The following is a 26,077-nucleotide window of genomic DNA, read 5'->3' as shown; positions in this document are numbered from 1 at the left end:
TTCTTAGTACTTGATATAAGAATATACTTGAATACAATTATATTGTAAGCTTATTAATTGCATTTTGTAATTAAGGATTAGCGTTATAAACTAATTTAAATTACCTTATTGACATGGACTATTGAAGGACAAACTTTCATTCCATGATTTGGTTATGTCTGATCGTAAAAAGTGCAAGTCATACCACCAATGTAGTTTGGTTTCAGAGGGTTCAACGACTTACATCTTAAGCCGACATTCATCTATTTCATGGAAAACCTTCAAAAGCAGCATATGCTATTATTGATATCATTACAACAGCAACAACAACCAGCAAAAGACGAGACGTGATTTTACGGCTGATGGGGGAAGTATTCACAAATGACAAAGAAGTCAAAGAATTCACCATATTGGTTTTTTTTAATCAATAGACATGACGAAGGTTGTACACGATATATCATGTTCTGATGCGTCCCTTATCTAGAAAAGTTTTTACTTCTTTAAAACAGACACACTTGAAAGAATTTTATCAATTACAACTTCCTTTATAAAAAGCTATGCTGTATTCAAGACAATAACGAAATTCCTGAAATTAAGCAGTCAAATTAAAGTGCTACATCTGCTTATATGGATGTTATGCAGTCTCGAGATCTAGTAGACCAACACATAACATGTGTCAAACATAATATATTTAAAACCATAGAAAAATAACAAAACATTCCCGTTGTGTTTGATATTGAAATGAATATATTTGAATAAGATCTGTTAAGAGAAGACTATATTTTTTATTCTCATTTTATTAAACATTTATAGCAGTGTCCTGTTTAGTTGTCTTTGTTCTAGTGTTTTCTCTTCAGTGGATTGTTTAAAAACCTGAAAAGTAAAACAACATAGTAACATATTTAGCAGTTCAAAGTAAAGTGAATCGTACAAAAACTAGATATATACGGGCATTATCAAAAAACAGATTTGACATAATACGAACCAAATATGGTTTGAAGTTCTACATGTTCAACTAAGGGTAAACATCCATATTGTAAGCTATTAGAGGTTCATACAAAAAAGCATGCGTTGCTTATTTTTCACAGAGAAAACTGCCGAACCAAGTCACTTTTAAACAAAATTTGTTCATTGTAATAGATCTATTTCCTTTTACAAGTTTATGTCGGATTTAGATTTGTTAACCGTTTTTTTTTTCTCTTTCAGTTGTGCAATAAGTATTGGGATGTTGCATGATATCAGCAAGACAACGTATGATATAGGCAGAGTGTATTCCGTATATGAATGGCGATGATAACGAAATGCAACATGACGGGTTACAGATATGCTGATACCGATAGACAATTACTAGGACATATTCACTTGCCTGAGAATACTCACTTCAACTCCTCTAACTTGTAGAATAAGACACACGTCTTATTTAGTAGTTTTTATTTTAATGATTTCAGGATGGAATACATGTAATTTAAAAAAGAATTAGACAAAACTTCAGAAAACATATTCAAAACAAGAAGTTGGTTTTAAATTAGCTTTAAGTAATTACCTTATATATCTTGAATCGGTACATTGTCTTTTGTAATATATTCTTAAATTTTGTTGTTCGTATTTTGTTTGAATTAATCAGCATGTTGGGTTTTTTTTTGTTCAAATTGTTTAAATATCTTGTCATGGATGGGCCTATAGCTTCTTATACGGTATTGGATTATCTCATTGGTGAAGGCACTTTTGTGACATATAGCATCATATCTATGTCATAAGTATCCAGTTAATAGTTGTCCCGAGCTCATCGGTTACAATCAGACATCTTATGTTTTACATTTCAATATATGACATAAAGCAGCTTGGTGAATTAACTGCAGGACACTTGCTTGAACTACGATTAACTTAAATTTGAAATATTTGTTTTTTAAGTTCTTTTCAATTATCTACACGATGACGTGTAGGCCTCATGCATGAATACCTACATTATATATATGTTTCATTATATTACGTTATTTTGATAGGCTAGTTGCACATCACGTGCAATTCCTTAAGCAATTGCATTACACAATAAAACTTATCATTCAAAATAACACGAGGTCCCACAATAAAGTGCACGGGTGAATTAAATTAAAAAAAATGATAAAATTCGTGTTTTCATGATCCTAGCTAAAAAATGTAAATATATTTATTGAATGCATCTTCTTGTAACTTCATAGGGTTGTAAAAGCGTTGACCGTGCGCACATTTTTAGAATGAAGTGCGGCCGCGCTTCATACAAAATGTACTTCGGTCAACGCCTTTACACCCCAATGAAGTTACAAAAAGTTGCATTCAATTCATAAGTAATACTTAAAAGTTAGGACGTACAATTGATTATTGAATACATTTAAAAGACAAATTTGTTAAACGTATCTTACAGAAATTGCTTTCACAGATGTAGTAAGTCTTGTAATGACAATCGTATTCATACCAGTCTGTTCTACTACCATGTAACAACACACAATTACTGTTAGTGCCCTTTGAGCCGTAACCCGGACACCATGCTGTGAACACAGCTTCCATCTGGTCATACGTCCAGCGCCATTCACCTTCTTTAAGATCTATCAGTCCAATCCAATAATAAAAGCCTGCAAGTTAAAATGAAGCACATCTAAAAATATTAAATATATCTGCTATGACTGTCCCGCAGCTCTTCAATGAGGATTAGACATATTGTACTCTCAACAAAACATTATCAGCGTATGTTATCTCTGTGTGAACATCATTAAAATTTCTGTGCAGTAAACAACATTAAATTGTAAACAAAATAATCCAGGGCAAGGCAATTACAATACAGTAAGTATAGTCTTTGATCGTTTCAACTAATGCTTTATATATACGGACTGCCTTTTAAATGTTTTTCTCAATAAACATATATGAGTAAAAGAAATGTGGGATAAATGGAGTCAATGAATCCGCAACCCACCGACACAAAAGAACATTAAAATATGTGTGAATTACGTCCATTTTATATTAATATGAAAAATGAATCATTTCCAGTATGTTTTAACTGCTTACCAATTAACTGTTGTACTAGTTTTCCCGGTTATAAAACAATACATGAAAACTTTTAAGTTACAGATGTACCCTCTTAATCTAGACTACCTAGGTTTATTAAAGTTTGCAAACTATTTTTTTTATAAACAACTATACATACTTGTTTTGCATTTTAGTAGGTTACTACGGACAAAAAACATACACTTTGCACAGGACATATCTTTGTGTTTTATTGTCTAGCGACGTACAAAAAAATATAATATAATTATTAATTTTCCCTTCCTGTATGAGCCTCTGATTGGAACAGATGAGGTAAATGCACAAATATCAAATATCACCAGGAGAGGTATTGACACACTAGTAGTAATTATATAATAACAGTACATACAGCAGATTAAATTTCCCCGCGTTTCATAAAAAAATAGCCGTTAATATTTTTATTAGCGGGAAAATATATGGATAGCCTTCACTTTGTACCAAACAGTCGTAGTGTGAAGTTTCGTCTTGCTTATTAAAGATATGTCAGAATGTTTAGTTCTTATTCATATATTTTACATTTAATCATGTATTTTGAATAAATTAACATTCGTTTGAGACTTCCAAAGTATAGCTCCTGCGACGGTCTTCCGAGCAAACGGTTTTGGAAACAAGGTTTTATTTGTTTTCCGCTACATATCTAGTCTTTGACGTAGTTTGATCAAGTTAACTCTATTTAGTTGGTGGGTTCCTGGCCGGCGGGATACTTAATGATAGATATTTTTCCATTATATCGTATTAAACTTAAAATAAGGTTTACTAACATTTCATCATATACAATTGCAATGGTTCCCTTTGTGTCCTTTTTGATTTTATCAGCTCTTCAGTATTTGTAATAGGATTTTGATTTTCAAAAAGTTTGGCCTAGCAAATCAATTGTCACAAAAAAAGGTATGAAAAATATTTCAAATAAGCATTACTTTTAAAAATGTCTTTAAAATATGTAAATAACATATATATCTTAAGACTGAGAAAACGATCCCTGACAAAAACTGAGAGAGTATAACAATAATGTTGCTTTCAGCGTATTGCACCCAATAGAATTAAAAAAAAAACTATTACAAGTTGCTTTTCAATGAAAACTATAATCAAGTTACGGAGGACAGAATAATGGTTACCACAAATTGATCATGTGCGTTAAAGTTATGACAACATATTTATCAAATAAAGGCCAACCAAGTTATGATGGTGTCTATGATATACTAATAGAGATGTCTTCAACTTATAATTTATCCATATTATAAAGTTCATACGAATACAAATTTTGCATATTCCTGCAACGTTAATATATTTGCATTTGCTGATTGATTAGACTTAACGTTATTTTTATGTTGCATTAACTGAAATTTAGAGGCTTCCAATTTTTAAAAGACACCAGAAATAATACTCACTTTTATTTGCTCTATATGCTTCAATGTTGCTGTTTTCCTTTTTGTCATCAATTTTGACAATATATCCTCCTATTTCTCTACATTTTCTCTGTTTAAGAAAAAATGTTGTTAGTTAAATGATTATTAATTAAGGCGTCACACAACTTATATGCATTGAAATGTATATCAAATTGTTTATTTTAACCAAGTGTAAACTGCTTTGTTTTTATGATTTTGATGATATCGATTGTTTTCGATACTTGAACGATACCTTAACCATACATGTGGTATGAAAACAAACGAATTATTTGTTTCAGCTGTAAACCAGTCTGCTTTTTCGGAACTGTAATAGTAACAATGACCGTCATATTTGTGCCATTTTGTTTCTGAAATTAATACAAACATACATTTTGCATTCTGTCTCCTGTCAAATGAAATAATTGGAAAATCTGGACTAAAAGTAAAATAACAAAATATCGAACTCCAAGAAAAACTCAAATCTGAAAATTCCCTATCATTTGCAAAATCAAACGCTTATACACATCAAACCAATTGAAAAAGATCTGTCATATTCCTGATATTTTGTTTTATCGCTTGCCTCTAATGAACAGATGTTAACGTGACTTTAAATGTGTCAGAACAAGTATGCATACTTGCAAATTGCAATTGAAGGAAGACTCTCGAATTGAAAAGGATTTTTATCTTCTATTAATTTCTTACTATTTAAAAATCAGTTCGTTCATTCCTATCAATTTGTCTATGGATAAACAATCGTTATACGTCGTCGTCGTCCGTCGTCGTTGTTAACTTTTACAAAAAGCATCTCATCTGAAACTACTTTGCCAAAAGATAACCAAATTTAGCCACAATCATCATTTGGGTTACTTGTTTAAAAGAATGTGTCAGATGACTCGGCCAACAAACCAAGATAGCCGCCATGGCTAAAACTAGAACATAGTGCTAAAATGTAGATTTGGGCTAATATCTTTGAAACCAAAGCATTTAGAGCAAATCTGACACGAGGTAAAATTGTTTATAAGGTCAAGATGTATCTGTCCTGATATTTTCAGAAGAATCGGACAACTCTTTGTTGGGTTGCTGCCCCTGAATTGGTAATTTTAATGAAATTTTGCAATTTTTGGTTACTATCTTGAATATTATTAGAGATAAAGATAAACTGTAAACATCAATAATGTTTTTTTTTAAATTTAAAGAGCAATTACTCTTTATTGGGTCAATTGATCATTTTGGTCATGCTGACTTATATGTAGATGTTAACAGTTTATCTCTATCTATAATAATATTCAAGATAATAACAAAGACTGCAAAATTCTTATAACTAATAATTCAGGGGCAGCAATCTAACAAAGCTTGACAGATTAGTCTGAAAATTTCAGGACAGATAGGTTTTTCCGGATGAACATTTTACCAAGTGTCAATTTTGCTCTAAATGCTTTATTTCCAGAGATATTAGCCAAAAACTGCATTTTACCCCTATGCTCTATTTTGGCCATGGCGGCCATGTTGGTTAGCTAGTGGGATCATCGGACACATTTTTTAAAACTAGATCCCCCAGTGATGATTGTGGCCCAGTTTGGAATAATTTGGCCCAGTAGTTTCAGAGGTGAAGATTTTTCTAAAAGATAACTACGATTTCGAAAAAATGGTTAAACAAGTGTCAATTTTGCTCTAAATGCTTTATTTCCAGAGATATTAGCCAAAAACTGCATTTTACCCCTATGCTCTATTTTGGCCATGGCGGCCATGTTGGTTAGCTAGTGGGATCATCGGACACATTTTTTAAAACTAGATCCCCCAGTGGTGATTGTGGCCCAGTTTGGAATAATTTGGCCCAGTAGTTTCAGAGGTGAAGATTTTTCTAAAAGATAACTACGATTTCGAAAAAATGGTTAAACAAGTGTCAATTTTGCTCTAAATGCTTTATTTCCAGAGATATTAGCCAAAAACTGCATTTTACCCCTATGCTCTATTTTGGCCATGGCGGCCATGTTGGTTAGCTAGTGGGATCATCGGACACATTTTTTAAAACTAGATCCCCCAGTGATGATTTTGGCAAAGTTTGGTAAAATTTGGCCAATTAGTTTCAGAGGAGAAGATTTTTGTCAAAGTTAACGACGGACGACAGACGACGGACAAGGGACGACGGACAAGGGACGACGATGGACGCCAATTGATGAGAAAAGCTCACTTGACCTTTTAGGTCAGGTGAGCTACAAATGTGTCCGATGACCCCGCCTGTCAACCAACATGGCAGACATGGCTATAAATAGAACATAGGGAGGATGCAGTTTTTGACTTGTATCTCTGAAACTAGAGCAAAAGTATACAGGTTGCAATATTTCATGCATCAATTGTAAATAAATATTATGCGAGCGACACAGGCTCTTTGGAGCCTCTACTTTTAAAATTTGTACTTACTTCGAAAATCTTTTCCAAGGACTTTAAAATCATTATCAAGTTTCTTTATCTTTTGACCCATCGTGTTAATAGTCTCTTTAAACATGTCTAATGTCTTTTTATTGTCGTTTTCGAGTTTGTTGAGAACTTTTCCGATATTTTCCTGTACATCCGTCAAGGCTTGTCTTGATTTGTCAAAATCTTCCTTAGACTCATTCGAAAGACAAGTTTGACCAGAAGCATGTTTGATGACAACAACTAGCAAAGTAACCTGGACTACGAACAACATACTATAGAACAACCTACAAAGGAATCTGATTATCTAATGTGTATATGAATTTATTTCAAAACGTTCATGCATTTATTGCTATTTGTGTATTCGTGTGAATGCCTATGTAAGTTTATAGAGTACAAATGATTGCAAGACTTACTTTCTAACCATGAGCATCACGATTGCCAAGTTGCTTTATTTCTTATCCTACTGCAGTGTCAATTAATATATGTAACATTTATAAAAAGGTACAGAGGAGTGGTAAAAATATGAACTCAAATAAACGAAGATGTTTGATAAAGGTCAATCAAACTACAACCTAACGACATAAATAAAAGGTATTAAGAAGACAGCATAAAGTCAGGTCTGTTTATAACTTGTCAAGCTCTGAAACGTTTTAAATCAATATAAATTAAAAAAAGCTCATCAAGCTCTTACCATTATACACAAAAGACTATTGATTGAAGAGGCAAAAGTAAGTACAAAATTGAAGAACATTGAGGGCCAATATGTCCGAAACGTTTTACGGAATACAGCGTATACAAATAACTTCCAAGTACCAAAATTCACCTAGTACCCAAATTGCACACATTTTGCAAAAAATAGTTGCGAAAATCTGACAAGTTTCCCATGTTTCCTTCGGGAAGAAAAAGATGCACATTTTACCATCCTTTTCTGATTATCTACTGTCTGTTTTATAGGACAAAATGAAATACTCATTTAGCAGGCACACTATAAGTAAAAGAAAACATTTTGCTCAATATTTAAATTTATTTCTTGATTAACAACATTTAGAAATATTTCTTCAAAAAGCTTCAAACTTTTTCTTCGTTTCGGCGGAAATAAAAATAAAGATATTTTGTTTGACGGTTAATTACTTGAAGTTTAACTAATTTTTGGCAGAAGAGCATGTAACACCAAAATGATTCATTTCTACAAATAAAATAAAGTATAATTAAGATTATCTTACTTGTTATTCTTTATATTCAATTTAATGTTACATGTACAAAGTATACCTTTTGATAACAATAATTAATTTTAAAGTATCACACAATGAAATCTAGATTTAAAATTATTTCCAGGTATAATATATTCTGATAAAAGTTTAATTTTACCGCTGAATATATAAATATGTTTTTAGATAACTGTATTGCGAAGCTTTTACCTTTTTAGTTTCTTGAGTTACGACCACCAGATCTCAGAATGATTTTGAAACGTAATGAACACTTATATATAACACTTATTAACTGCGCATTTCAAAAAAGCTACGGCAGCTGAGACACGCTATTGTTGACCTTTACACAGAAGGAAGATAGTTGCTTTCAATTTCAGTTTCATATTACAAAATTTGGTATTTACCTTGTACATACTGTCGGAAAAAAAAGAAAAAGAAATCAATCATTAGGTATACATACTTTAATAAAAAAAAAAACCAACATATATCTACAATATGTTAAGCTTTTAATCGTCCCAAGTAAACTATAGTTATCAACATTGTTAACAGAGACTAAACAGGTCTACTTTAGTATTTGTGTTGTTTTGTTGTTTTCCTCTTAAATATTTGAGGTGTTTTCTTTCAATCGATTCTTTTTGACAGCGGTATACTACTTTATCTACTATAAAGAACAAAATTCTCAAAATAGACAAAAGACAATTAGTTTTAATTGAGAAATGAAAACTAATACATTTTCGAATTCAATGAATCATTTTTCTTCGTACTTTATAACGAATAATATTGTACAAATATTACATTTACATAGTTAAAATAGCCTTGTCGACTTGAACTTTACTTGGTTTGTAACACATTATAAAATATTATAACGGTGGAATTCTTGATGATACATACTTAATAACTCTTAAATAATATATGTCTACTGAAAGAAGTCAAAGAAACGGGCATACAAGACTTTTGCCTTATGAATGTCCATGTGAATTTGTATAAACATTGTGTAGAATCCCTAAAATTGTCAGGAATTGTATATAGTCCCTGGTTAGTAAAGGTGTGATATAAAAACACTAAAATAATTAGGGATTATGTACTTTAACTAGAAAAAAACGTCAGGGATTATGACTAATAACTAAAATGAAGAAACAGTTTTATTTATAAAGATAATGAATGAAAGTTAAACAATTGATTGTATAAAATATCAAAACATCGTTATAAACACAAATTGTAGAATGTTAAGCACAATACAAGTGTTTATTACAATTTAAAACGCAATCTTTATTAAAATATTAAACACAATAAAGTAAAATAATGACCAAATATATTTAAATGTTGACCACTACATATGATAACCTCAATATCTTAAAATGTTCAGCACAATATAAAAATGATAAGCACGTTATAACGAAATATTAGCCATAGTAAGGGACTTCTGGCACAATATTTTAAAAGTTAGATCACAATATTTAAAACATTCATTTATTTCTAAAAATATTTGTTTTATGGCATCGACTATTGAACATTTACCTGCTTTTCTACAGGCACTTCTATTTGATTAACATTTGTGTTTACCACAACATCCACATTTAACAAATCTTGTCCTTCAAATATAGAATCAGATTTTACAGTACATCTAAGAGAGATAAAGTTTTCAGTACAAACATCTTAAGGTACAAAAAATGAGAATCAGATTTGTTTTGACTTTTTTTTAAACTTTTTTGGATTCGAGCGTCACTGATGAGTCTTTTGTAAACGAAACGCGCGTCTGGCGTATATACAAAATTTAGTCCTGGTATCTATGATGAGTTTATTAGTAAGATTCGTGTTAATAATTGCCATTATGTTTTTCTGGGGCCTGTTTATCGAAACTATCCTAAGTTCCGTCCTAAGAATTTCTTAGGACATAATTTAGGATAAAGTTAGGACCGACTTACGACACGTCTCACCATGCACATCGAAGCTATCTTAGGAATATCTTAGCTAGGACGTCCTAACCGATGTCCTAAGTATTGACGGAAAAGAAAATACAAATTAAATATGAAAAAGAAAAAATATGATATCACATTTCATCAATAATATTTTTTTTTAAATATGGCTAATTAGAAACTAATTATTAGCTTTAAATAAAAGGTAAATAATCATTGTATAATAATTGTACGTTTTAACTGTATAAAACAATACAGAAGACAAAAATGATAACTACGTATTATATAAAAAAATAACAAACCAATTGTAAACTAGATATATATCGGTAAAAATCATGATTTTGCGTGAGTTGAATTCGGAGTGTCACAGTTTTAATCTTTAATATTTGAAAGGCAAATCTCGTGCATTTTTCATATAAATACAGAGAATTTCAACTATTTTACTACTGCTTACGTGTGAAAATGAAAAAAAAAAAGACGAAATTCAAATATATCCTAAAGTTAGGACCATCCTTAGACCATCTTAAGACACCTAAATTGGTATCCTAAAGTCAGAACAATTTCTATGATTTTCCTAGTTTAGACATGTTTGATAAACCCACTTAAGAATAAAATGTGTCATAAGTTAGTCTTAGGACACGTCCTAATCCTAAGAGAGCTTCGATAAGCAGGCCCCAGGTCTCCCGTTCCTCAATCTACATACGGAATTGGTATTAGAACATTACATTTAGAAAATGAATGTGCATTTGACGCTGGATTTTGGCAAACAATACATGTAAAATTATAGCTGTCAATGGGAATATTGATATTATCAATGTTGATGTCTTCTACTTATCATATTGACATACTGAAACAATTTTCAATAATTTTTTTACTATGATAGTTTCTCTGGACTTTCACTCTTTTTCTTCTATCGGTTGTACATGCATTGACTACATTATTTTGAACACCGGGAAATTGTGCTTATATTCTTTTTATTGGTTTTAGGAGAGGTGAAATAGTCATTAGATAAGATTTTAGGAAATTCACATGCAGACGGAAAGTGTTTCTGTTTTTATACTGATATCTACAGATATATATAGGATAATCAAAGCCATGAGCCATTCCATTACCTCCATGTTAAAGGATGACAAAATAGCTATACTCTATCAATAACGTTTATCAGTTTCATGAAAACAGAAATAGCCAACAGTCTTACTTGTTTGTTTCAAGAACTATCTTTTTCATAAGATTAGTTGTAAACATGAGCATAAAATATGCTATTGCAAAGCTCCTCTGTCTGGTATATTCTTGACACCATTTTTCGCAAATAAATTTGGGGTCTTCAGCATTTTTTTTCTCCGGCGGAAAATATGGAAAGAAGGAATTGCCATATTTGCCATATTTGCCGTATTACGGAAAGCTCCATTTGACTTCATTAATAATTAGTCGACTTTCATAATCGTGCGTTTTTCGGAGTTTTCCTATTTCACAATGTAAATTGGTATTTGGGGAAAATGTCAATTTTGCAAATGCACAGAAAAAGCTAATAGAAGAACTTAAAAATCCCTTTCAGATAAAAAAAAAGAATAATTAAACTATAAATAAACATTTCAATTGCAAAAAAAAATTTACCATTTGTTTTATAAATCGTATTAGTGTATGTTTAGTCTTGAAATTGCAGTTTATTACACTTACAGGTTCATACAATTTATTGAACTAATGAATGCATATATGTTTATACGGAAATAATTCATGTATGCACGCATTTTTGCATTTATTACGAAGCGGAATCTATAAAGTTAGTATAACCGACAAATAATATGTCATTCAGTGCTTGTTGATTGGAAGTTTATTAACTTTCGAGTTTGATACCGAAGTTAACCGGATTGTGACAAAGATTTAAATTAAACATAGCACGTGTACCATATGAAAAATAAATGAATTGATAGAGCTTTGATATTTTTTTTTAATTTTCCGTGCGTTTCCATGTGTTAAATCAAGCTCTTTTCCTTTTAGCATATTGTTAAATGATTAGGTGTATCTAATCCATGATTCCTTCAAAATCTTGTATTACTATTTTCATTGCAGTGTATGTTTGTTTACATTCGTTGTGCGTAATGCACAGTTCTAAACGAGAGGTAGTTCGTTACTCTCGTATTTTTTCAATTTTGGCCCGATAATCCCTACTTTTCTTTTTATGATTTATTTCATACATATAGTGAATGTTTCATTAGAATATTTTATTCTGATTGGCTAACTGCACATCACGTGTTATTCCGTAAGCAGTTGCATTGCTCAATACAACTTTTCACTCATGATAACACGTGCTCCAACAATAAAGTACACAGGTGAATTAAATAATAAAATATATAAAATTCGTGTTTTCATGATCATAGCTAAAAAATGTAATTATAAGTATTGAATGCTTCTTTTTGTAACTTTATAGGGTTGTAAAAGCGTTGACCGTGCGTACATTTTTAGAATGAAGCGCTTCCGCGTTTCATACAAAATGTACTTCGGTCAACGCTTTTACACCCCAATAAATTTACAAAAAGAAGCATTCAATTCTTAAATAGAAAAACACGTATGAAGATTTTGATTGTATGAAGAATTTTCTAACACATGTTCTACAGTAAAACCGATGTATTCAAGTCTATAAAAAATAATATTTTTTTCTTTAACGAGTTCTGTGCCATAGGGCCGATAATCGGCCCAAAGTCATACTCCTTTCAGTGCCAAAGGGCCGATTCATCGGCCGATTGAAATGATGTTATGAACTACGTAATGTACTATGACGTCGCCGTTTTTGTGATAAATTTAATTCTGAATTTGAATTTGAAACTTAATTTGAAACATTCGCGCGTTTTTTTACCAATATTAAAAGATATGAAAGGCGAGCTTTTTTATGAAATTTATGAAAATAAAATTATGTAAGGATGCGTTTATAAATATATATAAAATTATATAATATTTAGAACTATAGAGTTTCAAATCCACTCTTTTTTCCCTACGCTATTGCAGTAGGCCATTTAGTATATTTATATATTCTAGGCTTACTTTACTAAACTGCCTAAAGTTTTTAAGCATTTACTTTCCAAAATTGTAAGAATATAATAAAAATAAAATTTTACATACATAAAATATAGAAGATAGAAGTTATTCAAATACCTTAACAAAGAACGGATTAGAAAAAGAGCAAAAAAAATCAAAAACTTAAAAAGATGAAAAAGTACGCAAAAAAATGCACTACATGTTAATGACGTAATTAATCTCATGACGTGATTCGTTTATAACGCATCCATCGGATTATTGCTAATCCTTATCCGTGGTTATCCTCCTGAGTGAGGGATCACACATTATTTAACCAGAATGTAGGCCATATAAAAGAATACTGCAGGGAAATTTCAAAACCATTGCCTATATCGTGCTGATTTTCACAATTCATTCGACGAAGAAGTTTGTCTTGATAATATACATTTATGCCCATGTTCCATTAAAACGCCACCAGAGAATTTTAATGCATGGAATAAATTTCGTTAATTTCTTTGTGTTTTGCTGCGTTTAATTTTTCTAGGCTTTATACGGCATACTTTTACGTGATATGAATTGGCCGCTGGAATATGCATTAAATTAATATTAGCGTTTTCAATCAGCCTTAATTTTTGTGTCTGTAGCACGTTCTCAAAATCCGACTGAAAGTGTCTTTCTAATACAACACAGGGTACATATAACGTGTTGTCGTTCTCATATGCACATGATATGTGTCACTGTGCGTTAAGCCCTAATTCATCAGCAACATCCAATTGGCTCTTTTCCTCTATTACTTAATAATATGTTGTTTACAAATCATTCTAAAGAAGTAAATGGAAAGGAGAAAAGGAGCGAATGCAGCTACATTTGGTTATCTTAATTTTTAAGTTTTAATTAATTTTATTCCGTTTAGTTCCTTTCTATATAAGTACAGAGAGAACTGCAGTTGTCCGCATGTAACTTCTAGCATTTGTCATCAATATGGGAACATCGCAATCCGTTACTATTTCAACACCATGGGTGTCTCATGTCTGTATTCTTAAATGATTATTATTTTCTCTCTCTTTTTTAGCAATGCATCACTCTCTACTGTCCTTATCTATTATTCTATAGTCTGCGTCTCCATCCAGATTCTCGTGTATACCATGAGGGAGCGGATTTTGGGGGAGGGGGGGGGGGTTGTTGTTTATTTCTGTATTCTTTAAATTGTTATGTCACTTTTCTCTATATTTTATTATCTTACTCATTATTCTTTCTCTATTCTTTATATTTTAGCATCCCAATATATTTTGCTTACTGATGTTTAGTTACATTACGAAGTTTATCTCTGATTTATATACTGGTTACCAATGTAGATGACAAATTGGTGTCATTCATGACAATCATCAAGTTAACAGAATCCACATGATATATGCGACCATTCTTGGATGAAATCAATATTACTTTAATATTTATTTCACTTTTTGAAACCATTTTTATCAATTTTCAATTTCCATTGTCTAAATTGTTCATTGTTCATGTGATGTTTCCGTATATTTATAGGACTCTAAAGAGCGATGGTACTCTAAAGTGCGATGGTCACGCTAAATTGCGATGGTGTACGCTAAAGTACGATGGTGTCTCACGCTAAAGTATGATGGTGTCTCACGCTAAAGTACGATGGTGTCTCAGGCTAAAGTACGATTGTTGTTTGTTTACTAAAGTGCGATGGAACAAAAGAGAAAGGTAAAAGTGCACAAATTTAAAAAAAAAAACAAGTCTTTTTGCAAAATCTAGTTTGCTATGATATAACATAATGCGATAGGCTTTTACTTTACCGGTAGCCTTATGTGACTGTTTCTAAATTTAGAAAATGATCTAGTAATAATTTCTTAAAAGGTAATTTAGGTGTCACAAAATACTATATTTCCTTTAAATGAATTTTAAACAATTCGGTCGTATTGGATTGATTGTTGGTTGATTAACGTCCAGTGACAAATTTTTCATACATGTTCAGGACGCGGGGCGTGTTGGATAATTGATGTAGCTTGCCGTTTACACAGCCTATTAATGTAAACACATCCCTTTGTCAGTTTCAAATACAAAATTTGGTCATTGTCAGAATAGATCAAATTTATTTGTACATGCTTTAATTCAAATGCGAGAGAAAAAGGGTTGTTGTTCGAGCTTTCCCCTTTTTCGTAGCGAGTATTAAAACATGTTTTTGCTACAATGATTATGTACACATTGATATTTTAATGGACAATTTATGATTTACGCTAGAAAACGTGTACCTTAATTTTACCGACGTTTATACTCTTCAATAAAATGAACAATATTTAAACGTAAACTTAATTTAACATTAATATGCATCGTTTCGCTTCCATTTTTTATTTCATCTTCCAGCATGTTCATTCTTGGTTTGCATAAAGAGGGTTTCTAAAAACGACTGTTAACGTCATAATCCAACTACGTTTAGTACGTCTATACTTTCGCGGACCATCGCACTTTAGCATATGGAGGCATCGGAGTGTAGCGTAGACCATCGCACTTTAGCGTGACCATCGTACTTTAGCGTCCCCATCGCACTTTAGAGTCCTACATATTTATGTTTCATCGCTCATGTGTTTTGTCCGTATATTTTAGCCGCTCGTCTTGAGCCTACCCATTTGATCCGATAACACCCCATATAGCAATAGAATTATACTTTTATTGCCATTCATAACTCTTAACAGACCAATTAACAGACCGGGTTTTATACAACCGACCCATTAACAGACCAGGTTTTAGATAAAGATTTATTTATGTCCCCAAAATACAGATTTTCGTGTAGATATTTTTTACACAATGATATCAATATAGTTAACAAACATAATGCCTGTCTTTTTTCGATGTTCAAAATATAACATGCAAGTAAATTCAACCAACGTGTCGTTTTGTGTACATTTTGTGTGTGTAAAATGTGTATAAATTTATTGTGGAGCAACCCGCCTTTTCATTTTATAGATCGTACATCGAAGCTACAAAAATAATAATTACACCACTGGATTCAGTACATTGAATTGTTTTGTTACACATGCATAATTTTTATGATAAACATATATTTAAAAAGTTATACAATGAAACATGCTGCACTTTCAATGATTTTCTCGATAACAACTGATTAACAGACTGTAGCCAACCCGATTAACAGACCAACCGCCGATATAGCCGCATACTCAATATAGATTAACCGACCAATCTCTCGGTTAGCCGAGTGTCGGCCGTGTTTACGTTAAATATAAGTTTTTGGGACAGAGAGGTGTCTTAACGATTGATTGATTGATTGATTGATTGATTGGTTTTTGATGGGAATCTTGTCTTGTCTATCGGAGGATAAAACACAAACGACTCTATAATCCAAATTATCGCTATTTTGTGCATTTTTCCTTTGATCTTTTTTTGTGATAATTTTCATATCATGCTTCTCGCTTGAGATGGAAAAATTATCGCTAGAAACTAAGGAGGCCACGTGGCGTTGCTAACGAAATTGACATGAAATTGACAACGTCGTCATAGGTAAAATAGCGATAAACAGATTATCATTGGTCATCTCAACTCGATTGCTTTTCTCACTTTCGCTGTTCCAGCTCAAGCGAGAAAATCAATCTCGTTGAGATGATCAACGATAATCTATAATTATACGTTGAAAGAATAGTAATAACAGGATAATTGTTCGCTGCTGGTGAACACTAGTCAGTGTTTCTATACTGATTTAATTATCAACCTATGCTAGAACACACCCGCGAAATCGCGAGCATTTAGAGCGTGGTTAAAAGTAATTCACGTTATGAAGGATAAATTTTTGTAAAACATTTTATGACTGGAGAATTTCAGGAAAGGTATCAAAAGGTACTTGGTGACAGGACATTTTTTTTTAGCCCTCCCCATTTTTCCAAAGTACGTTATTTTTTTGTTTTGCCCGGGCCCCCTTCCCCTTTTGTGGGAAAGTTGATTATATAGGGAATCACTGAAGCATGTCTTGGGCGGGCCCGCTCTTAGGGCAGTCAGTGCCTCCCTCTCCTCATGATGTCTAAGCAGTTCAGAGAAAGTCTCAGAGGAATGATTTGTAGGGAAAAGAAACAACCCAAGAAAGCACACGTCGACCGGGTAAAAACTCCACCGGCTGCTATGGAGAATCTGGATTCTCTAAAGACCACTACTAAAGATGACAAAGATTACAAGACTAAACAAAATGATACTCGAAAAACAATGCACAATGATGGAACCTCGAAAGATTTCAGTAACATACATATGATATCTTGATTCATGACATTGGGTTATATTTATCATTTAATTTTATTGATGTCGTTTGCTTATACATTTTGTAGTTGATATAAAAGTTTGACAACATTTAACATTGTAATATATTATTTTTAACTTCATTTTCAGAAAAGTACGTCGGACCCATAATATTCATAAAGTGTTATTTTAATTAAAAAATTGTGTTAGCTAAGATTCTAATTATCGTATTTGTTATTTTTAACTGCGTTAGACTTAACATCGGGTTAAAACTTTCATGAACAACACGAAAGATGCCACATGTGGTTTTGGTTGGGTTCGTGTAACTTAGATTGAAGTTTGTCAGTGCTATGTTTTATGTCCTGTTCTTTGTCCCTTGTTTTGCCATGCAGTTAGCATTTGACTTATGAGTTTGAACGACCCTTTGGCAACAAAAATGTCTGGTATCTTTCGCCTCTCATTTATAGTTTCAATTATATATATATAAATGAAACTATAAATGAGAGGCGAAAGATACCAGACATTTTTGTTGCCAAAGGGTCGTTCAAACTCATAATTATTTTCTGTGACTGTATATTACATTAATTTGTAGGATCCTTTACTATAGATAATTTAGCTGATCTGTAACAATAACATCTTCATGCCTTAAATATCATGTACTGTAGTACGCCGCTAGATTAAAACTGACGAGGAAAGGTAACACACGGCCAGCGAAAGCTCTTTATTTGAGAGCCCAGGTGGTCGTGTGGTCTAGCGGGACGGCTGCAGTGCAGGCGATTTGGTGTCACGATATCACAGTAGCATGGGTTCGAATCCCGGCGAGGGAAGAACCAAAAATTTGCGAAAGCAAATTTACAGATCTAACATTGTTGGGTTGATGTTTAGACGTGTTGTATATATATATATATATATTCTGAAGAACCTATGTTGATACAATGGTATACAGATACACAAAGACATACATAATAATATTATAAGATATAAGACACAAATCTGAAAAGAAATTATCCCTGTCACAAGGTTAGATAAAAAAAATACCGAATTACAAGGGAAAATCAAAACGGAACGAATAGAAAACAACTGTCATATATTCCTGACATTGTAAGGTATTTCCACATGTTTAAATCTAACCTGGCTTTATAGCTTCCTGAACCTATCGCTTGTATGACAGTCGTACTGAATTTCACTCAAGTTCAACAATTCGTTTAATCCTTTTATTTCATAGTATAACGATTTTCTTCCTAAAATATATCGATCGGCATGAATGAAACCCCTGAACACAATCCAACTAATTGGGTCAAAACGATATATCAAATTAAGAATGAACAGTGAATCAAGTTTGCCACTTTATAATATAACATGGAAATTCGGATTTGAACAAAATACATTATAGCTTAGCTTTGAACTGGTTCAAATGGTGCTCTTTCAAGAAAACTATGATTCATCAATAGCTGTTAATCTACGTTCATGAAATAAAGATACAAGAAATCAATAAAATAAATTAAACTATTTCCTTAGAACATTGAAAACAAGTGTATTTTTGTATAACTGATAATAAGCAATTAATAATTATTAGACAGGTCAAATTGTATGCAAACACACTAAACTTGGTACATGTGGAGATATAAAAACAGTACATGAGACATTGAATTTAACGAAATTAAACGTCTGCACATTTATTTTGATTATATAATTCACCCTTACAGGTCCCGTCTTCCATCCATCGTTTATGACTTCTACCAAAATAAGACTTGCATTGTCATACTATCATCTAAACTAATGCAACTAGTTTTCAGGACAAACTATCTCATTTTTAGGTAATGTAGAGTTCTGAAATATCCTGTTATCTATGAAGAGTTGATTTGTACTTATGGGTAATTGATTGGATTAAGGAATGAACATCATTCCCCCTTTATAATAGAACATTGCGTGCCTACTATACAGTACTGATACAGGAGTCTCACTCGTGAAACAGGAATTACAAAGCACATATTGTTATCAGATATTTTGTAAATTCATGTTGTTCAGGAATAAAGTTATTAATGTATTGTTTTGTGGAATGTAATTTTTCCGTTTATCTTTTTCATTTTACATTAACCATGATGAATATTGTCTGTCTTTCGCCTACTTTTAATTTTGTTTACTCTGATATTGCTATCTTTTTGGTGAAGATTAAGTCACCAGGATAAAATATAATGTAATCTCGCAATCCTGATATTCCTTTCTACATGTACAAATATTAGTCCTTATTCTGAAACTCTGTCACTAGTTAATGTTGGGTCCAATTATTTCATTTAATAAATGACTGTAATTTTTTTTGGTATATGATGAAACAAAACAAAAATGTGGCGCACACTGACGCGGGTTCTTTTAAAGAAGAGGGACGAAAGATACCAGAGGGACAGCCAAACTCATAAATCGACAATGAACTGACAACGCCATGGCTAAAAATGAAAAAGAGTGCACCACATTTTTTATGTTATTTCGAATAAACAGAAAAAATATTACAGTAATTTTTTTTAATTGAATTTTAAATTCCATTTTAAACTATGAAAAAACGTTGATGACATCACGATCAAATGACAAAATTATGTTTACAAGCTGATAAACAGAACAACGTCAGCCAATCACAAGACGTTTTACATCCAAAATTAAAATTATTTTGTGTTATTCTACAATTATTCTGTCGTGTTTGTTATTCTTTAAAATGTTATTCCTCATCTTTGTATAATGTTACCGTTGCTTATTGATTGGCTTCGTTTAAAACTGAACAAAAATAAATGTAAATGATTTCAAAACTCACAATTCGAAGAAAAAACTTACAACGAAATAGAAAGTAAATACAAGCAAATATACAAAACACTTCATTAAAACTAAAAACTGAGCATCACGAACCTAACCAAAAATTGAAGTTTCCTTTAGGTGTTCCTGAACAGTGAGCAAATCCTACCCCACTGCAGTTTGGTTCAATGCCTTACATCTTAAGCAGACATTCATCTCTTTCATGGAAAACCTTCAGAAGCAGCATATAAAAAGTAAAAACACAAAAATACTGAACTCCGAGGAAAATTCAAAAAGGAAAATCAAAAATCAAAAGGCAAAATCAAGAGTCCAAACACATCAAACGAATGGATAACAACTGTCATATTCCTGACTTGGTACAGGCATTTTCTAATGTAGAAAATGGTGGATTGAACCTGGTTTTATAGCTAGCTAAACCTCTCACTTGTATGACAGTCGCATCAAATTCCATTACATTGTCAACGATGCATGAACAAAACAAACATACTCAAAGAGTAAATATGTCAAAAATAGGGGTACAACAGTCAATATTGTGTTATCATCTTAAAATCACTACATAAACAACAAATGTAACAAAGAAGCACAAAAAGGCATACATCGAATTTAACATTCTCATTTTGCTTTTCTTATACGGCTGAATTTAACTATGTAAAGTCTACCCATAAATGAAAGAAGGTTTTCATTACTGGTGTAAAATTGCGCGTTTGAAATTTGCACAGGTAAACATAAAAATAATTTTGTCGTATGACGGCATACATAAATGCAGACTCACGTAAAGTAGATATAACAAAAACAGACTTAACAGTAAAAATGCTATTATTGATATCATTACAACAGCAACAACAAACAGCAACAACAAACAGAAAAATACGAGATGTGATTTTACGGCTGATGGGGGGGGGGGGGGGGGGGAGTATTCACAAATGACAAAGAAGTCAAAGAATTCACCATATTGTTTTTTTTATCAATAGACATGACGAAGGTTGTACACGAGATATCATGTTCTGATTCGTCCCTTATCTAGAAACGTTTTTACTTCATTAAAACAGACACACTTGAAAGAATTTCATCAATTACAACTTCCTTCATAAAAAGCTGTGCTGTATTCAAGACAATAACGAAATTACTGAAATCAAGCAGTCAAATTAAAGTGCTACATCTGATTATATGGATTTTATGCAGTCTCAAGATCTAGTAGACCAACACATAACATGTGTCAAAAATAATATATTTAAAAAACCATAAAAAAAATAACAAAACATTCCCGTTGTGTTTGAAATTGAAATGAATATATTTGAATAAGATCTGTAAAGAGAAGACTATATTTTGTATTCTCATTTTATTAAACATTTATAGCAGTGTCCTGTTTAGTTGTCTTTGTTCTAGTGTTTCTCTTCATTGGATTGTTTAAAAACCTAAAAAGTAAAACAACATAGTAACATATTTAGCAGTTCAAAGTAAAGTGAATCGTACAAAAACTAGATATATACGGGCATTATGAAAAAATAGATTTGACATAATACGAACCAAGTATGGTTTGAAGTTTTCTATTTTCAACTAAGGGTAAACATCCATATTGTAGGCAAAGCTATTAGAGGTTCATAAAAAAGCACGCATTGCTTATTTTTCACAGAGAAAACTGCCGAACCAAGTCACTATTAAAAAAATCTTGTTCATTTTAATAGATCTATTTCCTTTTACAAGTGTATGTCGGATTTAGATTTGTTAACCGTTTTTTTTTTTCTCTTTCAGTTGTGCAATAAGTATTGGGATGTTGCATGATATCAACGTATGATATAGGTGGAGTGTAAACTGTATATGAATGGCGATGATAACGAAATGCAACATGACGGGTTACAAATATGCTGATACCGATAGACAATTACTAGGACATATTCACTTGCCTGAGAATACTCACTTAAACTCCTCTTGTAGAATTAGACACACGTCTTATTTAGTAGTTTTTATTTTAAGGATTTCAGGATGGAATACATGTAATTTAAAAAAGAAATAGACAAAACTTCAGAAAACATATTCAAAACAAGAAATTGGTTTTGAATTAGCTTTCAGTAATTACCTTATATATCTTGAATCGGTACATTGTGTCTTTTGTAATATATTCTTAAATTTTGTTGTTCGTATTTTGCTTTGAATTAATCGGCTTGTTAGTTTTTTTTTTTCGTTCAAATTGTTTAATATATTGTCATGGATTGGCCTATAGCTTCTTATACGGTATTGGATTATATCATTGGTGAAGGCACTTTTGTGATATATAGCATCATATCTATGTCATAAGTATCCAGTTAATAGTTGTCCCGAGCTCATCGGTTACAATAAGACATCTTATTTTTTACATTTCCAGATATGACATAAAGCAGCTTGGTGAATTAACTGCAAGACACTTGCTTGAACTACGATTAACTTAAATTTGGATTATTTGTATTTTGAGTTCTTTTCACTTATTAACACGATGACGTGTAGGCATCATGCATGAATACCTACATTAGATATATGTTTCATTATAATACGTTCGTTTGATTGGCTAGTTGCACATCACGTGCAATTCCTTAAGCAATTGCATTACACAATAAAACTTATCATTCATGATAACACGATGTCCTCTAATAAAGTGCACAGGTGAATTAAATTTAAAAAAAATGATACAATTCGTGGTTTCATGATCCTAGCTAAAAGATGTAATTATAATTATTGAATGCATCTTTTTGTAACTTCATAGGGTTGTAAACGCGTTGACCGTGCGCACATTTTTAGAATGAAGTGCTTCCGCGCTTCATACAAAATGTATCTCGGTCAACGCTCTTACACCCCAATGAAGTTACAAAACGTTGCATTCAATTCATAAGTAATACTTAAAAGTTAGGACGTACAATTGATTATTGAATACATTTAAAAGACAAATTTGTTAAACGTATCTTACAGAAATTGCTTTCACAGATGTAGTAAGTCTTGTAATGACAATCGATTTCAAACCAGTCTGTTCTGCTAACATGGAGCAGCACACAATTACTGGCAGTGCCCTTTGAACCGTAACCCGGATGCCATGTAGTGAACACAGCTTTCATCTGGTCATACGTCCAGCGCCATTCGCCTTCTTTAAGATATATTAATCCAATCCAATAATGAAAGCCTGCAAGTTAAAATGAAGCACATTAAATATATCTGCTATGGCTTTCCCCAAGCTGTTCAATGAGGATTAAAACGGCAGGCAAGGTTGTTGCTAGGGACATATTGTACTCATTAAAATATAAATAAATTTGGTGTATTTACTGTCTTCTGAACGGTTATAAGTATAACTTTAATTTTCAATGTTGTCAATTTTATGGCGACTCGCCCACACTGACGTTGTGTATTCATACGCCAACATGTGTGTACGTTGTTGTTGTTAATATGAATAATATAAAAAGTTCTTTGAGCCTTATTTTTGATAGAAATTTATTTATAATGAATTGCAATAATCTATTTTAAATTCATTGAACCATAAAGTTATTTATTATTTTAACTAACTTTATTGTTCAATAAATTCAAAATAAAATAATCCAGGGCAAGGCAATTACAGCATAGAAAGTATAGTCTTTGGTCGTTTCAATGATAGCTTTAAACATACGGACCTTTTAAATGTATTTCTCAATAAACATATATGAATAAAAGAAATGTAAGATAAATGGGGTCAAGGAATATGCAAGCCACCGACACAAAAGGGCATAGGAATATGTGTGAATTACGTCAATTTCATATCAACATGAAATGAATGATTTCTAGATATGTTTTAACTGCTTACCAATTAACTGTATGCACAAATATCACCAGGAGAGGTATTGACACACGAGAATATTATATATTAACGGTACAAATAGCATATAACATTTTCCCGCGTTTCATAGAAAAGAGCTGTTAATATTTTCATTAGTGGGAAAATATATGGATAGCCTTCACTTCGTACCAAACAATCGTAGTGTTAAGTTTCTTCTTGCATATTAAAGATATTTCATATTTTTAATTCATATATTTTAAATTTAATCATGTATTTTGAATAGATAAACATTCGTTTGAGACTGTCCAAAGTATAGCTCCTGTGATTGTTTTCCAAGCAAACGGTTTTGGAAACAAAAGTTTTATTTGTTTTCCACTACATGTCCAGTCTTTGACGTAGTTTGATCAAGTCAACTCGATTTAGTTGGGTGGGTTCCTGGCCGGCAGGATACTTAATGATAAATATTTTTTCCATTATATCGTTATTATTAAACATAAAATAAGGTTTACAAACATTTCATCACTTACAATTGCAATGGTTCTCTTTGTGTCCTTTTTGATTTTATCAGCTCTTCAGTATTTGTAATAGATTTTGAATTTTCAAAAATTTTGGCCTAGCAAATCAATTGTCACAAAACAAGTATGAAAAATAATTCAAAAAAGCATTTTTCATTTATATCTTCATTTATGTAAGTTTCACCTACCTGCCAACCTTTATATTCTAATAATTAGACAGTTTTCACGGTGATCCATCGATTTCTGCATTTTGCCTTTCATTTTCAAAGATTATCACGTGACCACGAGAAAACAGTGATGATTTATGCAAATGATTATAATGTAACATCTCGTTCATTTATAATGCAAGTCATCTAAATGTCCGAGAGCTTCCGATTGTTATCGTGGTCGGAACTAAATGCTTAATACCGATCTCCTGCAAAGGAGGTGAAAAATCGTGGTTGGCCTCTAAATGTTAAACATTGATCTCCTATAAAGGAGGTGAAAAAATATAAATATTTGCATATTTCAGTCTCGAGGCCACGAACTCTCTCGTAACTTGACGTCCATTTGAAAGTAAAAGTCAAAATGCAGAAATCGATGGGTCTCTGCGAAAACTGTTAAAATATGGAAAAATAAAGGTTGGCACGTAGTTGAAGAGATAAATGAAAAATGAACAGATTGATGCCCGATTTATATAATTCCAAGGCCCTCAGTCGGCACCATGCCAGAAACGACAAAGCAGCGCATCTATTTTGGGTGGGCAAATATCCACTTTTTGATATGGGACGAGCTCTGACGTCCCATGGCCCCAGCTTGACTGGCAAAACAGCCGATGGACGTCAGAGTAATCTCGGACTAATAAATGGCTAACTCGTGTTAAGAGAGCAGGCTTTTGCCGCTACAAGGTAGCACTCGCATCCGCAAAGTGGAAAGGGATTAATATAAGTTGCAAAACTTGTTTCCAAATCCACTATAAATAAATATGTTTATACTATACTAAAGGTCTTGAGTTCAAATCCCAGCATATACACTGGATTTTTACTACGTGAATTTTGATAGATGGTCTTTTCTGTATAATTAATTATAAAGTGGATTTGACAATCCCGGCAAAATGTAACAGAACAGAGGAAAGCATGCAAAACAACACTCAAATTTGGGTGATCTGTTAGGGGTGATCCGGCTCAGATCACCCCTGTTAAAACAAAGAAGCTGGGATGTAAGGATTGTGCAACACGACTCCAATTAAAATTTATGTGAAAACGCAGGTTGCATTTGTATGAATAGCAGTATCTTTTCTTTTATCATACATACAATGAATAATGAACTTTACAGGTTTTCTAATTGTGACATTTAAAGAAAAAAAAACTTACCACTGTTTGCTCTGTTTGCTGCAATGTTACTGTTTTCTTCTTTGTCATCAATTTTGACAATATATCCTCCAATTTCTCTACAGTTTCTCTGTTCAAGAATAAAGTTCGTTTACTTGTTAGTTCAGAAAGTAAATCATTGATGTGCATTACAATGCAACTACTTATAGTTAGATATAGTGTAACTTGATTTTTTTTATTTATTCTGTAAATGTTGATTGTACTTTGCAGAGGAACGGAAGAAACGTCAACAAAACAAAATAAAATATTCCTTTAAAAAAAATAATAACTGCTGTTTGTATAATGAATAATGACGAAATATTGTTTTCACTCACTTCCGCCATAAACCAGTCTGTTTTTCCGGAACTGTAGTAGTAACAATGACCATTATATTTGTGCCATTT

The 26,077-nt window shown here is 32.0% G+C and overlaps 1 protein-coding gene across 3 annotated transcripts; it reads right to left on the bottom strand.

The window, feature by feature from the left end:
- Positions 1-756: 756 nt before the first annotated feature.
- On the bottom strand, positions 757-26,077 carry LOC143049414 (perlucin-like protein). Of its 3 annotated transcripts, none has more exons than XM_076223060.1 (4): positions 26,009-26,077; positions 25,677-25,764; positions 2,379-2,588; positions 757-852 (listed from the first exon to the last, which is right to left on the bottom strand). In XM_076223060.1, the coding sequence occupies exons 1-4, from the start codon at positions 26,015-26,017 to the stop codon at positions 845-847; spliced, it is 315 nt and encodes a 104-aa protein (XP_076079175.1). In that variant the 5' UTR covers positions 26,018-26,077; the 3' UTR covers positions 757-844. The 3 variants fall into 3 exon arrangements, 2 of the variants coding, with proteins under 2 accessions (XP_076079175.1, XP_076079176.1); XM_076223061.1 differs by having other exon boundaries at positions 2,432-2,588; XR_012970228.1 differs by lacking the exons at positions 25,677-25,764; positions 26,009-26,077 and adding an exon at positions 4,425-4,512.

This window comes from Mytilus galloprovincialis, chromosome 10 (assembly GCF_965363235.1).
Source record: "Mytilus galloprovincialis chromosome 10, xbMytGall1.hap1.1, whole genome shotgun sequence".
Lineage (NCBI taxonomy): Eukaryota > Metazoa > Mollusca > Bivalvia > Mytilida > Mytilidae > Mytilus > Mytilus galloprovincialis.
The sequence above is the reverse complement of the archived record's forward strand: the minus strand, read 5'-3'. Positions and strand labels throughout refer to the sequence as shown.

What these genes read in the sequence shown, in the direction of transcription:
- LOC143049414 (XM_076223060.1), bottom strand. An exon ending in AGCAAACAGAGCAAACAGTG is followed by an intron (nt 2,589 to 25,676) that starts GTAAGTTTTTTT and finishes TTTAACTTGCAG; the next exon opens with GCTTTTATTATTGGATTGGA.